General features: G+C 39.5%; 1 protein-coding gene across 4 annotated transcripts in view; it reads left to right on the forward strand.

The window, feature by feature from the left end:
• CYTH3 (cytohesin 3) overlaps positions 1 to 16,109 on the forward strand; it is a 51,711-nt gene that overhangs the window by 2,298 nt on the left and 33,304 nt on the right. Inside the window, exon 1 of one of the 4 annotated variants that reach the window (XM_027469309.3) lies at positions 701 to 723. The exons of 2 other annotated variants lie outside the window; for them this stretch is intronic. In XM_027469309.3, coding sequence (XP_027325110.1) covers position 723 — 1 coding nt within the window. In that variant the 5' untranslated portion in view covers positions 701 to 722. Of the gene's footprint in view, positions 1 to 700; positions 724 to 6,268; positions 6,428 to 16,109 lie in introns of those variants that run through there. One more of the 4 variants, XM_027469307.3, reaches the window with a different exon arrangement.

Below are 16,109 nucleotides of genomic sequence, written 5' to 3' on the forward strand. Positions count from 1 at the left end.
GATAAACATCTAAATATCTAGGACATTACACTGTGATTCAGAAGGTAAACTGCTATTCCCAGTTCAGTTCTGCCTGCTGCCCTGCTCTGCTGTGTAATTTGCATCTGATGCTTCAGTTCCCTTAGTTGTCAAACGGGGTCACTTATTTTGCCACCTCTTGTAAAAACTGTGAATGACAGCAGAGCTATGTAGAGCTAGGATTTATTATTTTAGAAACACTTGACGGAAGAGAAATGTTAATTATGGGAATTGTCCTCAGTGTTTTCTCTCTTCTCTGGAGCCTAAATGGGGGCATGCATTTATTTTATGCAAGCCACTTATACACAAACCTCCCATTGATTTCGGTTGAGGCTGTGTGCGTGGATTATTGATGTGATATGATCCGAGTCAGTTGGTGTTTGTCTCAGCCTTCTTTTGTGTTCTGATTAAAATATCTCTGTGGTTCACTTGATCCAGGAAATTTCTCCCCCTCCCTCTCCTCGCTTGGTTTAAAATCACATGTTTTGTGATCTGACTGAGGCTTTTCTAACACTCTTACTGTTACACAGGGGTGGTACCATTGAACCGAGATCTTTACATTGAATATTGCAGCAGGTGTGTAGAAGGCAGGCTGGAATAGTGCTCCTCTTTGTTTCCCTGGATTTGAGTTGAGTTGTGCAGTTGATTCGTAGTCACCCAAATCCAACTCGGCGCTGGTCTGTTTGGAAAAACCTACAAGATCAAGTACGTAGTGACTTGTGTGTGTGCTTGTTCTGAGCTATCCCCATGAAGGGCTCTAAGCAAACGTTCAAAAATGCTAAAATCTTTTTTCTATTTAGCAAACATGAAAAAAATTGTCACTGATTGTGACAGTGAGGTTTCCATACTGTTCCCCAAGCTCTGTTCTTTATTCCCAAATCATGAAGCTTTTTTGGGGGGGTTAGAGCAGTTCAGTTGCCAGGCTGTGCTAGTTGGTCCAACTTGCAGTGACGGTGCCAGGTAGCACTTGGATTTCTATTATGCAGACAGGCGCTCATGAGGAACTAGACCAAGAGACCAGATCGTCTTGCAGAAGACTCAGAAGAATAGATTTGCTGCCAAATCAAATTTAGCAAGATGACTTCTGTTCTTCTGCATGGCAAAGCAGTTACACGTTTATAGGCAAAATCTGTTAAATGTAAGAAAGACATTTTCTTCTTAGAAAAAGTGTTTTTAAAAATGATTTATATATATATATAGTTATGTATTTCAACTTCAGGCAGTAACGTCTGGACGTGTTCTGTTTTTTTTTTTGTTGTTGTTGCTTTGGTTTTTTTGTGCATTGTTGTGTCTTTCAAAGGTAGATGTTACAGACAGAAGAATCCATGTGGCCTGTGCATGGTTCTAGATGTTTGCTCTGCATTTGAGACTAAATCTGCATGTTTTGTTTATAATAAAAGACACTCATGAAATAAAGAATTTATTTAGCATAGAAGAATGTTAAACATGTTTCACTCCAGACTCATCAAAGTGGATAACTTGTACTGGTGGTTTTAAAAAGTTGTCCCAGAAGTTCTTTGGAGGAAGGCTTGTAGCTTTAAATAACACTGGGGAAGTGCCAAGAATATAAAAATGCACCTGAGTGTTAGACTAACAACATGTAGGCATTCTAGGAAGAGGAAAAAGAGCAGATTTGAGGATACAGCACAAAATTAAACAACATAAATGTCTTCTGTTAGCCAGCAGTGCTTCACACTACGTCACTTTTTGCTTAAATAAATATTTCTATGTGCTCAACCTACTTCACATTTATACAGGCTACCTGTTGGTTCAATAGGATCTTAATTTTTAGTTTCAAACACATTAATATTTACAATGTAATCATTAATATTATTTATAATGGTATCGGAACATGGTCATCTTAATTGCAATAACACATTTTTTTTTTTTTTTTTTTTTTTTTTCTCCTGAGCCTAACATCCGATATTCTTAGCTGTGCCTTGGCAGAAAACACTACATTTTTGCTGATAAAATTTCCAGAGGTTGCCAAACTTGACAAATTGTTAAGTAGCATTTGGTGTCTGGTACATGGCATGGATTTTAGTGGAGCAGCATGCCTATAACATAGCATCTGCATGTATTACTACATTTGGGAAAAAAAAAAAAAAAACAAAAAACACCTGTAGGATTTACTGAGAGGAACAGAGCGTTCTTTGCAGAACGGTGTCTGGGAATCACTGTAATAGCCACGTGAAAGGAGGCTCCCCATGTGCTACTGTTATAGGATGGATATTGCAGTCTTTTAATAGCAATGGTTCCATAAAAGCTTTTACCAGTTGAGGGGCTGCACGTCTCAAGGCAGCACAGGGTTTTCCAAGGTACGTCCTGAGGTTCACATAAAATCTTTCAGTCTCATCATGTTTCTTGCCTCCCATTCTTTCTTTATAGGATTTTGAACACTTTCCAAGGAAAAATTGATGGAATAGGGTGTGTCTGTCCTGCAGTTTCTTCTGCTTGCTGTCTTTTCTACCTGTGTCTCGCTCTTGTTAGCACTATAGAAAAGTTTGATCTCTTGCCTTAAGAGCTTTAAGCTGTTTCACTTATACTGTAGCTCCATCTTATCTGCTGCTATCTTTTGCTTGCTTCCTTTCCCTCCCAGTGCAAACATGCTTTGGTCTGTTTCTTTTTACACCCTGTCTTTGGCCCCGTTTTCTTGTTGAACTACTGCCCCATCTCCTTTTCATGTTGAAAGTCATCGAATGAGCTGTTTGCAGTCGCCGTCTGAAGAGCATCTCCTCCAGGTTCATCCTAGGTCCTTTCCACACTTGTCCTGACCCCTTGTACTCAGAACATTCCCTTCCTTCTTTTTGTCCCGCCAGCTGCCTCTCGTACTGTTTACTATACTTTTCTTTTTGAAATCTTACTCTTTCTTGGCTTCTTTCAGTGTTGTCTTCTCACTCCCCTCCAATCTCGTTAATCGCTTTTTCATATGGAAGATCATTTTTCTGCTTCCAAATTTTTGTGAAGATTTGCAGGATCCTGTGCTTGTCTTACTGCTCTCTTCCTCCCTATTCCTTGTTCTGAACAATCAAATTTGCAAATAGAAATCAAACTATTGTGTTTAAAGGGATGACTCGCAGCATACACTGTCTGCTCTGGATCCAGTGCCATCTGTCCCAACTAAAATGCTGTCTTGTTTAGGATCTTAAGATTGCATAATTGTCATCTTAAGTTTAATGAGGCTAAACCAGAGCTGTTAATGTTGTTTCCACCCACTGCCTTTCTTGGTGTCCATGGGTGCACACCGACATCCCAAATGGCTATTGACAAGGAAATAATCAGATGTTAGAATTTCTCCTTTCTTTCTTTAAGTCTATAGAAAAGTTGTACAAAAAAAGACATTTAAAAAGGCAATGCAAAACCTTTTGAACACTTTTGCAATCTTACTCCTGAAGTTAGGAAATAAGTTGCATGTTCCTATGCAATATTTGTTTTCCTGTTTGAGTGCACGAATAAATTTAATCTGGTTATGGGATCCCACACTACGCTTTCTTCATACTTCTGCATGGGGCTAGGCAACACGTGGAGTAGTGTCTCGTGGTGACTGAAGCTGTCTGTGGGAATCCTTTCCACCTTTTTAAGGCAAAGTGATAGTTCAGGATGTCTGCCTCGCTTTGTCTTCCTGTAGTTCGTGAGTACTTAAGCAGGTACTGAAAGATCGCATTCATTGTAGTGAAGAGTTTGGACACACTGACCAGGGGTTTCTTTCACTGAGGATAAAATGAAGCCCTTAGCAGCGAGTCTGCTGGGAAAGCTTGTCAGCTTGCAGGGCTGTAGGGCCACAATCCCACGGAGGTGAAGAACTCATGATATTTCACTTTAATATTCATAAAGACAAAGAAAATTTCATGTGAACAGCCAAGAGTGGTGTTTCAGAGTTCTTCACTGCGCATTCGTTTAAAGCAGCGTGTTGTAGAGGAAAGGTATGCGACTTAGATAGTAAAAGTGGGTTTAATTATATACCATTTGTATAACTTTAGCATCTAGCAAATTGTTTTTAATTGCATATGACTTCCTTCTTTTAATTCCAACAATTTCATGGGAAAACTTAGTATTGCAAATTTCTTGGACAACAGTGTTTCCTTTTAGTGGGATAGACACACAAAATCCACTAGAAAACCATGTGTTTTGTGGTCCTCTGAGATTTGCCTGAAGAAGGAAATGGCTTGACCTATTTGGTTGCTATGAAGTAAAAACATTCTTGCTCTTTTTTTTTCGGTGAACATCTGTGTCACATTTATTTCATTACTTTCTGAAGTTCTTCAAGCCCATTATTCTGTATTATAAAGTTTTATTAAACAAACAACAACGATACATAGCTGCTTCCACAACTCTGTTGAAGTTCTGCTGTCTACTTACACGTAGGTAGGATATAAGCGGGTAGCTTTTCCAATATAAGTTGACGTGCAAAAAGGCAAATACAGACGTTATCTAATATTTCCCAGAAAACAAACAAGCACTTCTTTGACAAATTCAGAAGGATCTCATGGAGTTTAACAGGAAATGCAGCACGCTGGAAGCTTGTGAAATCTCAACCAGGACATGAAGTACTGGAGATCTTTGATCTAATTTTTCAATAGGTTGGACTTCTTGGCATGGCTTTACTAATTAGCCTCATTTTCAGATGCTCTGTTTATTATAAAAAGAAATAGCTTATGCCAGGAGTATGGAAGATTTGTGAAGGATAGATTTTACTGCCAGACTATTGATTAATAATGCTGTTGAATTTCTTAAGAAAATTCTGTTTAAAACAAGATTTGGAGGTAACTTAGTTTGTGACGATTGAATCTAAGTTCGGATCTGGCTTTCCCTATCAGATCTAGCAGCCTGGTTGGATTCTGAGGAGCTGCTATGGGTACTTAATACCAAAGGAGAAAACAGTTGTTGATTTTTAGGTGAAATTCCTTGAACTTTTTGAACAAAACAAGCGAGTTGTATGAAAATGATGAAACCCAAGTCTATGGAAATGGTCTGGTATCTCTAAAGCTTTGCCTTCTCTCCTAGGAGCCCGGAATCTTTTTCATGTCTCCAGTGACATACCACGCATCTCCTCCTTACGGTATTCTATTTCTGGCCTCGTTCCCCATGCATTTATCTGCATAATAATGTGATTTTCTGCAGCTGGTTCGGAGCAGGGCTCGCGCGGGGTGGCCACGTAGAGCGCGTCTGCAAATTCGCTCGCCGTCTGCTGCCTCTCGGGGTGCAGGAGCGGCTGAGCAGCGACTGTGGGAATTCATGTTGGTGTCTCCCCTAGCCAGTTACCAGTTCTCACAAGGCTTGTAATATCCACCCTTCAGTCAAATTACATTGAAATTGAGTGGTACACAAGACATCGTTTGGCAGAAGGAGTAGATGGGGAGGAAAAGAGATGTATCCTGTCTCTCTCCTGTTCTCACACACATGCACACGCAAAAAAAAGGCTGAAAAAATTGGCATGTGCAAGCAGGGAAACTGCCTCTTGCTGCTTTCTGTGAAAGGCACAGTGAGATGTAATCATTTAGTGAGTCACCTCTCCGTTTTTATACAAGAGCCTCATTAATAGGCAGTGTAACTTCCAGCATGGAGATGTGTGTTCGTACTGTCTGATCCTGAGTGCTAAATACCAGTCAGGTTGTTTTCCTGCTCCATTCCCAAGTTTTCAGAAGCCTTTATTTGCTGTTACATTTTTGCTTTCATATATTGTAAATATCATGTTCCTTAATAAGATCTTTGTTTAGCTCATAAGCAACGTTGTCTGGAGGGTCAGCTTCTGACCCGAACGGGTCCTGTTGCCTCATGAGGCATGCACAAGAGAGGGGAATAGGCAAAAGGGGCATTTATAGCTGCATATTACAAAATAAGGGATTATTGTCGTGTAAAGTAGCATTTCTTATATTCAGTAGTCAGATTTTGAGTACTTTTTTTCTTTTATTCTCGCTCATATAAGCGTGGACTAATGAACTTCCTGCCTCGTCATTCAAATCGACTGAAGAGGAATTTTCCCACCAGGCTCTGTACTCTCCCCGAGTACAACTTCGACCACTTGCAAATGCCATTTTTGAATTTGTGAAACTGCTGCGTGTTTTTGTGGCCGTATCCCACAACTGGGGGCTGTGGGGGAAGGCTTTCCCAAGAAGTGGAGGTTAAACCAAATGGCTGCAAGAAGCCCTGATACGAAGCAACTCCCTTCCTTGGGAGGAACCTTGCAAGTTAAATGCATTTTCTGACCATGAAAATCCTCCCAACTTCAGGCTAGGGGCTTGGTCCTATGTAGGACAGCCTTGAGTCCTTCTTGAGAAGCCCCCAGGGACCTGCCCCCTTTCTTGTGCATGTAAGTGCTCGGCCGCATGGGGTTGCCTACACAGGAGCTGTGTGTACAGGCCGTGCTGGCTGGTGATCCCCCGCAGATCTATGGACTTGATTGCTTGGGGTAGGTAAACATGTGTCTGTACATCTTTTTGCGGTTCTCCCTTTTTTGTTTTTCTCCATTTTTGGTTCTCTTTCTCTTTTTTCTGTGTGTTTTTTCCTTTGACTGAAAGGATCCTGCTTGGGCCCTGCCCAAACCAAGCGTTTGGTGTTTGGGGAGCTTGCCGGCAGCAGCCTCGCTCAGCCTGGAGGAAACCGTGGCGTAACCCTGGTGCATGCTAACTGGGGAGGACTCATTCTGGATGTGGTATCCGTCACGTAACACATTAATGGGCACGTTGTATTGTGGAAGTCTATGTTTATAGTCTCAAAAGTAAATTTTTGTTTTAACCTGCTCTTCTGCAACTCAGTTCTGACCTACTGTACCGCCCTTCTGGTTACTCAGATTATTATGTTCTGTACCTGCAACACTTCTAAAGGAGAATTCAGCATTCATCTGGGGACAAGGAGCCTATCTGCGTGCTTGTTGCCTTGTGCTGCTACTCCTGAATTGCAGTTTGTATAGAAACTTTCTAAAGTGGAATTTGAAACTGGAAGCCAAGGTTAGTCGGATGCAAAGTTAGAGAAATGACTGTTGTGTCTATGAGAACGATTCCAGCCACAGAAGGGAGAGATTAAAGGCTTTCAGGTACATGACTGGTTTGCTGTTTCTTAGTGTAGCTGATGCTGGTGAATTCTGTGGACTGGGAATCTCAGCCTGGTTCTCAAGGTGAACTCTTGTGTGTGACGTGAGGTCAGCCTTTCTGGGCAGCCTGTGACACTGCAGTTTGCTGGAGGTGGTGTGCTCAGGACAGATAAATGGAGCATATGGAGTTGATTTTTTTTTTTTTTTTTTTTTTGGCTATAGGAAGTGCATTTTTGTGCATTAAATATAGTAACTTTCTCTTTTAAATATCTGAGAGGAAACTTCCCCCTCAGCATTTTTGAAATCAAAATACATCTTTCTTCACCCTCGTTTTCTGCACTGTAACTTGGAAGGACTGCAGTGTTTAGTCTTGGTTTTGTACCAATAAATGACATAGTCTCACATGAATGTTTGAAAAGATTAGGTGATATTTTATAAGTGCAAACATAAAAGGAAGGCTAGCTTAAGTCCTTCCACTATGAATTCAGTGATAAGTGTAGAGAGTACATGTTACATCATTGTTCTTAATTGCTGAAAACTCATTTTCCTTTTGTATTTTCTACCTGTGTTGCAAGCATGAAAAAGAAGCATGTATTATGAAGGGGAAAGGTTGGGTGAAATTGGTAATCCAAATTAAATACAAATAATACTCTAAAGTTTATGGAGCCTGTGGGTGGGTGGACTTGGCAGATACATCCATTGTGGTATGTTAGACTTGAAAGACCATATGGAGATGATTATTTTCTGGCATTTTGTAGTAAAGGTTTTTGAAGAAGGATTTTTTTTATTATTATTATTTTATTTTTTTATTTTTTTTAGAAAAAGGGGATGAAAAATAGAAAGAATAATTTCAATTTGCATCGAGTAGTAAAATAGTTTGTTGTAGTAGCATATGGAAAAGCAATTTATTCAAAGTTAAGCTGCTAAAAGAAATTCTCCTACTGTTTTCCTATTGGCTTTCTTGTTTTGTGAACGCAGCCAGAGATCCTATGCAGCTGGGACTAATACAGGATCCAGCTGTAACTTTTTTTATTGTTGTTCAGATGTCCGGTGATGGTCAAATCTAAGTTATTGTGTGGAAATTCAGTAAAGGAAAAGGGCAGGGTGGGAAAAAAGTGACTCTCTATAAAAATATTCCAGTAAAAGCAACAGGAACTAGGAGTATCCATTTCAGAACTCTGCCATAAATCTCATCCTGAAATACTTAAACGCCTTCAGATTTTGCTGTAGACTTTTAAGTCATCTAGGATTATTTATTTATTTAAAAAAAAGAAATGAAGTTGCCTGAATGAAATGGGAAGGTAGCCATACTTCTAGATTACTTTCGGAACAAGGTATCAATTTATCACTGCTAGTACAAGATTTAGTTGAAACAAAATCCTTTACTGTCTTTAAAGTATTGGTACAATATGTAATGAGTTCTACAATGTTCATTGAGCAGTTTTGATTTTGCTAACTTCACTTATGCTGTGTTTCACTAGTCTTTGTTTTACAGAGCCTAAGTATTTAAGGAGACAAGAAGCCTAATATTTTTCTTCATAGTTCAGCTTCCCTTAGGTATATTTTGTGCTTCCAACTATGTAGATGATGTTTTGGATCCAGGTTAAACAAAATGAGTGAGAAATACAGTAGGTACATGGAATTTGAGAATACTTAAGGATGACCAAAATAATTCATCCTTTATTCTTTCAAAACAATTTATTTTTCTTTTTTTCTTTGTTAAAAAGGTCACATTTCTTGAGTTTCTTTATAATTGATCCAGCCATCCTGTATGTGAGTTACTTGGGATCAATGATGCAAGGTAGAACTGCAGTGGCTGTTAGGTTTCTGCCTACCTTTCAGATCTTCCTTCCACACTAAATTTGCAAGTGGAGTCCTTCAAATGGCTACTAAACTTAACAATTCTGTTACTGCCACTGAGTCTTTAATTTTGAATGTAGTTACTCAATCACTTTGTAATTATGCTAGTCAAACTAATAAGTTTAATAACAATAGTATACAAGTAAGTCCTAATTGACTGGAAGGACTAGCTTGAAATATTGTAAGTTATATTATTAGTGATAGAGGAATTTTAAAACATAACTACAGTTTACAGCATAATTTTGGAAAATATTAGTATATATACCTGCTAATTCTTTTATTTAAAAGGAAAAAAAAAGATTTGTGGTGGTGAGCCTGCTGGCTTGCCAGACAGCCTGGCATTTCACCCCACCGTGCTGGAACATAACAACAATTTATTTTCCTTCCTGAACTAGTAGGAGCTGATCTGTGACTTCAAAGTGGAAGTGAAATGTGGACATAATGGTATGCTTTGAAGGCACAATACTTCTAAAGCAAATCAGTTGCAGTGTAGAAATTCCTATGCTGTCCATGCAGCTATGTAAGATGTAACAATCTTTGGAGTAGTTGTACTTGCCCACCAGTGTCAATGGTAAGAATGAGGAAGTTTTGTTCCTGTGGTAGGATTGCTGCAGTCCATGGCTAAGTGGTAGTAACAGTTGGTTTTGTTTGTACGGTGACTGGATCTGTGTGGTTGGTTGGTGACTGTCAACGTGGTGATTATCAACATGGAGACTAAGAGCACGTTTTGTAAACCTGCAACCAAATTTCTTTTTCTATATGGCATTTATTTCTTCTTTTTAATTAAGCAAATTATGACATTCATTTTGCTGTGTTACTGCACTGGGTGTCATATATTGCATAGCTATGTTTGGGCTTTGTTGAGATTGATTCCTGTCCTGAGCACCAGTGTTTTATCTTATTTATAAATACAATATTATACATGCAATTAATACATAGATTTTTTTTTCCAACATCGTAGTGATTAGATTATCAGTATTGCTTCATTTTGTTTTGCAAGAATGGTATTCAAAGTTCTTCTGAGCAGTAGGTGTCACAATCCTAAATTGTAGAATGCCTAATGCCAGTTGTCTTTTGCAGAATTGGTTGTATATAGACTCTGCCTGTGTCAAAGGGCACTAAAATACAGCAACTAGAATAAGGAATTATGCTTCAGGATGCTTTGGCTGCATTCATGGTGTATTTGAAAGGAAATGTAGGAAGTATTGCCTAGAGAATGAAATATGCCAGCTACATTGAAGAAAGCAGTGTAATAATGTCTTGAAAGAGAGAGAGAGAATACTGCATTTTTTTTTAATTGTTACACTTTTTATTTTTCTCTAGCACTCATATGGACCTAGAAGTTATCCTATCACGTTTGAAAATCATCAGAAGGTCCTTCTCACTTTATTGAAATAATTGTATGATAATTCTGTGAAAGTCTTGGCTTTTCACAACCTCATTTAACGTTTTAAAGAAAGGATTTCATGCTGAACAAACACATGTTAGCCTGATAGCATTTTCCTGTATTTGAATTGAGAACAGTTAAATGACTCCAAGAAATTTGTTGTTGTAGATAATGAATTTTAACATAGAATATGTGCATACAATAAATCTCTTCAACTAATCAGTCTGCTTCCTTTCCCTCCCACCCCCTTGCAGCTGGACGTTCCTCAGCCTTTGCTGCTATATCTTGCTTCCTCTCGAGACTTTCTGGAATAGAGTTAACAGTGGTGGCAGGGATCAACGAACAATGTAGTGATTATATTCTGCGGGTCTGTATAAGTTGTCTTTTTCCATTGCTATTAATTCATATGGAAGCTATGTCATCTATTCAGTATGAACACATTATGTGTGCCATGCAAAGTTGCGTGTCGCGGTACTTAGTGAAAACGTGTGTATCGCCATTCAATCAGTAAGGAGTATTTTTAGATTTCATTAGTGAGCTCATAAGTTCTTAGCTGGAACAATGCAGGATGGCTAGACTTCCATTGACAGTTTGCAATTAATTAGACTTTGTGTTTCTTTGGCATATGGGAAGACATTTTTTAAACTACAACTGCAGGAAAATTCAGGAAAAAAAATTTCCGTTACAGCAGAGTTCATCCTCAAAGTTTACAACTGCAGAGACAAGTGGAAGCATCTAATGTTTTCTAACAACCTGATTCAAAATTTGTGTAAGAGCAATTTTTGTTGACTTATTTTCTTTAAGGATCCAAAGGTAATCTTTCAGAATTTGTTTCTGAATGTTTAGAGAGATTGGCTGGACGTCTGTGGATGTGGCACTTGGTTTTTCTGGTTATGCTTCAAATATTTTAGCAAAGTTTAAGGTCCAAATCAATTTGAACTAGCTTTTGTAAAATTTTGATGTGATGCAGACTGCTCTCTACATGGCTGTATGCTGTTGGGATTAGGTGGCTCGGCAGCAAAAACCTATGCTTAATAATGCCACCATTGTTAGTAGCAACTGCCTTTCTCAGTGGGCAAAAAATACTTAAAACAATTAAGAGAGTGTCAGCAAACAGCATTCACTGGGTGTTTTGTACCCAGAGCCGTGCTGCCGATTTGTGAAAAATGGAAGGATCTCTGCACGGGGTGGACAAGTCTTCTCCCTGTGCACCTCACTAGCTGTGCCCATGGAGGCGCAGACAAACACCCTGTTGGCGCAGAGTGCTCAGCAGAATTTCCAACTTGGTATTTCTGGTTGCCCTTAGGCAAATTTAGGATGATTGCGACTGTTAATATGAGTCAGATTTTTTTCAGCCTTACACAAAGTTTGTCTTTGTGTACTGAAAGCTCATGCCAGGTAGAGCACTGCTCCAAAGGGAGCAATGAGCTCTTTGGAAATTTGCTTCTCAGAAGCTATATATAACCACATTGTCTTATGAAGCTGGTATCTGCAGTTAAAGACAACATGACTTGCTGTACATTTTACTAGTTTAGCATAAAGTGCTATCTTTTATTGGTACCTTTTGCACTGTGGTGAGGAGTAACAGAACTAAAGCATTTGGTCCCATTCAGTTGTTTCCTAATCGACAAAAATGTTTGCTATTTGAGCATGGCAGGATGAAGTGGAAATCTGAGTAAGAATGTTTATAAATAGGAGCAGCAGGAGTCGAGGGATTTGGAAAGAGGTTGGGGTTGAATGCCAGTTAGTTACTTAAACCTTTGTAAACCTTTCTCTCTTCAGTTTCAGGGAAAATGCTGAATTTAACATGCTATAAGTCTGAGACAAAGAGAGTAATAGAAGTTAATTGCTTAGATCTTTGAAGTTGTAGGGATACAGATTGTTTCTTGTTAAGCACTTAGCTGAGGAAAAATTATTAACTTAATAAAGTACAAAAATATATGGTCAGATGATTTTTCATTGATCTCTGGAAGGAACGCAGTGACTTTTTTGTCAATATTAGGCAGGAAAAACAGCCTAGAAAGTGCAATGTACTATTTTGGCAGATCTGACTGAAACTGTTTGGAAAAGCTTAAATAGAAGAATGTATTTATTCAAAGGAGTTTGTGCTTGGAGTGCCAGAGGGTCTGCTTGAAGTACAAAAAAATATGTATTTTTTTCAACATAGAACTTATGTCTACTCTAAAAAATAAATAAAGTATTCAGACTTTTTAAAAGCATGTTCAAAGCGAATGTGCTTTATTTTGGAAGTATGATGAGCCAGATTTGGTATAAACTACCAATGGTCTTTTGCCAAGCTAAGAATGGGAGAGCAGGGGTTTGACCTTACAGTAAGTGATCCATCGAGCAAACTTCTTATCAGTGAACCAGAGAAAAAGCTCTTTTATATCTGGATTAGTGACCTGTCAAGCTAATTGTTGCACGGAGTGATGGCAAACAACAATTCAGAAATGCTAAATATACTCTTGTGTGAGGAATTTGAAAACGCTTTACAGTCTTAAACTAAGCCTTACTGTTCCTTCACTGAGAAACCTATAAATTTCTGACCTCTTGAAGTCCCTTCTTGGGCTACAGAGCATGTGGCCAGTGGGCTTGTTGATGTCATAGCAAAGTGCTGGAACCATTGGAGCTGAAGATGACCAAGAAGTAAAATATTGTATGACCTAAAGTGTATTTTCCTTCATGTATTGCAGCTCAGCAGCTTCCATAGCAGGTATCAGGGTTACTTTTTTGGATGAGACTGAGAACTTCGATGGTTTGCAATGTCAGGTATCCTATTTAACATGCTGGAGCTCATCTTCTTTTGGAGGAAAGTAAATGCTACTCAAGCAGTCATTTGATGCGTGAGTAGTCCTACCATGGCACTCTCTGGTTGCTGTCTGGAGACATTCTTTGGAGAACGAAGACTGCTTTCAAATCCAGCATTTGCTCTGCTTCCTTTAGCCTGCAACTGATCTTGGAAAATGAATAAATAGAAAGCTTCTGCAATAAATATTGCTTCTGAAATCTAACTCCAGAGCTGTCTCAGGCAGGGGTGGGGGAAGGGGAAAGATGAATTTTCCCTTGCTTTTTCTGAAAATTGGATTTGTGTGCTTTAGAAAGAGCCAGCAATCATAAGTAACTGACTAAGGCTCTCCACTAATGAGTGAAGTACAGAGAGCAGCTCCCTCGTTGCCAAGAGTAGATGTTACTGGAAAATTATGACAGCAAGATGGGTTGAGCCCCAGACGTTGTGCTGGGAGCACAGTAGGTCTGGTGAACTGCACCCACATCTAAAGCAGGATTTAAGGGTACTGCTGGTGGGCGGCCATGGGGTCTGCCCTCTGGGACCCCCCCCCCTGCAGCTGCTCAGCGACATTCCTGTCGATTTTCCATGCTGTGACTCAAAATGAATCTGACAGGAATGTCTGTTGCTGCTCTGGTGTGCTTGCTTTATGAGCCTTTTTCCAGGTCTGTCCTAGGAAATGTAGGTGTGAGCCAGCCAATGCTTTCCTCGCCTGTAGCTGGGGGTGCTGTGGTAGGGGAAAGCTGAAACACATCACTGCAAATTTTTCCTTCTCATAATGTCCTTTCAGAAGTTGAAAGGATCAGTGTGTTCTTGTTTGCTTCTCCCACACCCAACAGATGATGGAATAATCTCTGCTATTTGGGAATTGTCCTGTCCTTGGTCCAGGATGCTTGGATGTTGGAGCTGGAAGCTGCCTAGGCTGGAAGCGAGACGTCTGTGGTTAGTCCAGTCATTTGCAGCAGCTACTGGGAGGTGCATGCCAGTGGGAGATGCTGAATTCCTGGGAATCATCCCGTATCCTCCGATGTGAACATGGAGCCAAACCCTCTTCAGTGGTAACTAGCTCAACCAATCCAGCTTCCCGGTCTGCTCCATATTGCGTGTGCTTGACCTGATTTCCATCAGTAGCTGGTGCTGAATGCTGCCTGGGGAGCATGTATATACGTGACCACTCCTGTGCCCTGCGGGGAGAGCGGCTTTGGTCGTGGCTGATGACCTGGAGGTAGCCAAGTGCTAACCATTTCCCTTTTTACATTAGAAGAGAATGCATCATAACTCACAAAGGTGGATAATTGCTTATTTTCTGACCTGGATTTGAACTAGATGATGTCTTTGTGCTATATAGCATAATGTCAGTCGGCCGAAGACTTGATGGGAATCTGTTAAACCTTGTTTATCTGAAATTTTGTCATCTGGCAGTTGTTTCAAGTTTTCTAAATTACTGTCAGCATTGCCTGTATGCTTGTCTCCATTAGAAGCAAATAGCTCTGTCACAGAAATTTGTCATGGGATCATCCAGTCCCTTTCCATCCCATTCTTCGTAGAAATCTTTATAGTAGTATGCTGTGTGATACAATATGCTTTTATTGGGCAAGATCATAAATGCCCCAAGTTAAAAAGTACTAAAAGGTATGTGCAATTTCTGCAACTTAAAGGAGCTAACTCTTGGGAAGCTATTCAATCTTTGAATATTCAATTTTTTGAATTTCAGAGTTTTCCTACTGTAGTCAAGCTAAATCCACTGATCTTCAGCTGCCCTTTTATCACACTGTAATGAATGAAGGGCTTCAAATAAATATGCGGTATCTTTCATGTGTCACTTAGCTGTGCATACTTGGCACGGTGGTCTGTTGCTTTCACCACCTAGATAACGCTGGGGAGGAACCCTGATTTGTTTCCCAAGACTCCCACTTAAAGTGGCTGCTGTGTGTTGCAGACGGGTGCATAATTTGCTATCAGCTGTTACCATGGCCTCTCCTGGCATTGTTGCTGGATCAGTCTCTCACTCTGGAGTGCTGAAACACAAGCCAGAATTAGAGAATTTGTTGTGACCTGGATCTTTCTGTGAAAGTCAACAAGAGAAATATGGAATCTGCAGTTTTTACAAAGACTGTATTTTGTGTTAACACTTACAGTAACACTTACTGTGGGCTTTCAAATGCAAACATCAGAGGAACGGAGTTCAATTTCAGCTGTAGCACAAAGTAACCTATGTTTCCTCGGTTCTGTGCATAACGATTGCTCAATAGGGAGGAAAAATACTATTGAGTTCTCCCAAAATTACATCTTTGTGAGATTCTGCCTTGCAGCATACATATTGATGGGGAAGAAATCTTTTGATTGTGTTTGACAATGTTTTTTTGATCTGATGTAGCGTTAAGAAAAGGCTTGACGCCTCTTAATTTTGGAGTCGTAATATCATCTACATGTTTACTGGTGGTGTTGCTACACAGAACTGATTCTGATCACCCTTTCCCATTATTCACTGTGGGGAAAATCAAATATAATCATTTTGCTTAAAAGCTAAAATCTAAGAAAGTTTTAAGGCAATATAAATAACGCAGCAAGACAATGAAAGAATGCATTTTTACTTTTAGTGCTTAGCACTGCAAAGGTATTGCTTTTGTCCTGCATTATTTCAGTGCTGATGTTTTCCCTTTTAAAAGAGGACGGCTATGTGAAGGTGATGGTGTACTTACCAGTATATGGGTGCAACACTGTAATCTGACTGGCAATTCACCAGTTTCTTGAACTGTATTTGGCAATCCATACCAACAAAGGCACGTGCTAACTTGGGTAGTGTTTCCACTATCTGTGCTAATCTGTTAATAACCCACCCCAAAAGACATCCCATTATGTTGTGACCAACATCCCCCTTTATGATTTCCACATTAGTTAGCATAAAAATTTTCTGTATTCATTCAATATGCGTGACCATGCATATTTTAACACCATATTATTAATGCCAGTATTAATTTATTTGGGTAAGAGACTTAGAATGTGAAGTTAAACCCAGCTTTCTTTCC

Source organism: Anas platyrhynchos, chromosome 15, assembly GCF_047663525.1.
Source record: "Anas platyrhynchos isolate ZD024472 breed Pekin duck chromosome 15, IASCAAS_PekinDuck_T2T, whole genome shotgun sequence".
NCBI classification, from domain to species: Eukaryota; Metazoa; Chordata; class Aves; order Anseriformes; family Anatidae; genus Anas; species Anas platyrhynchos.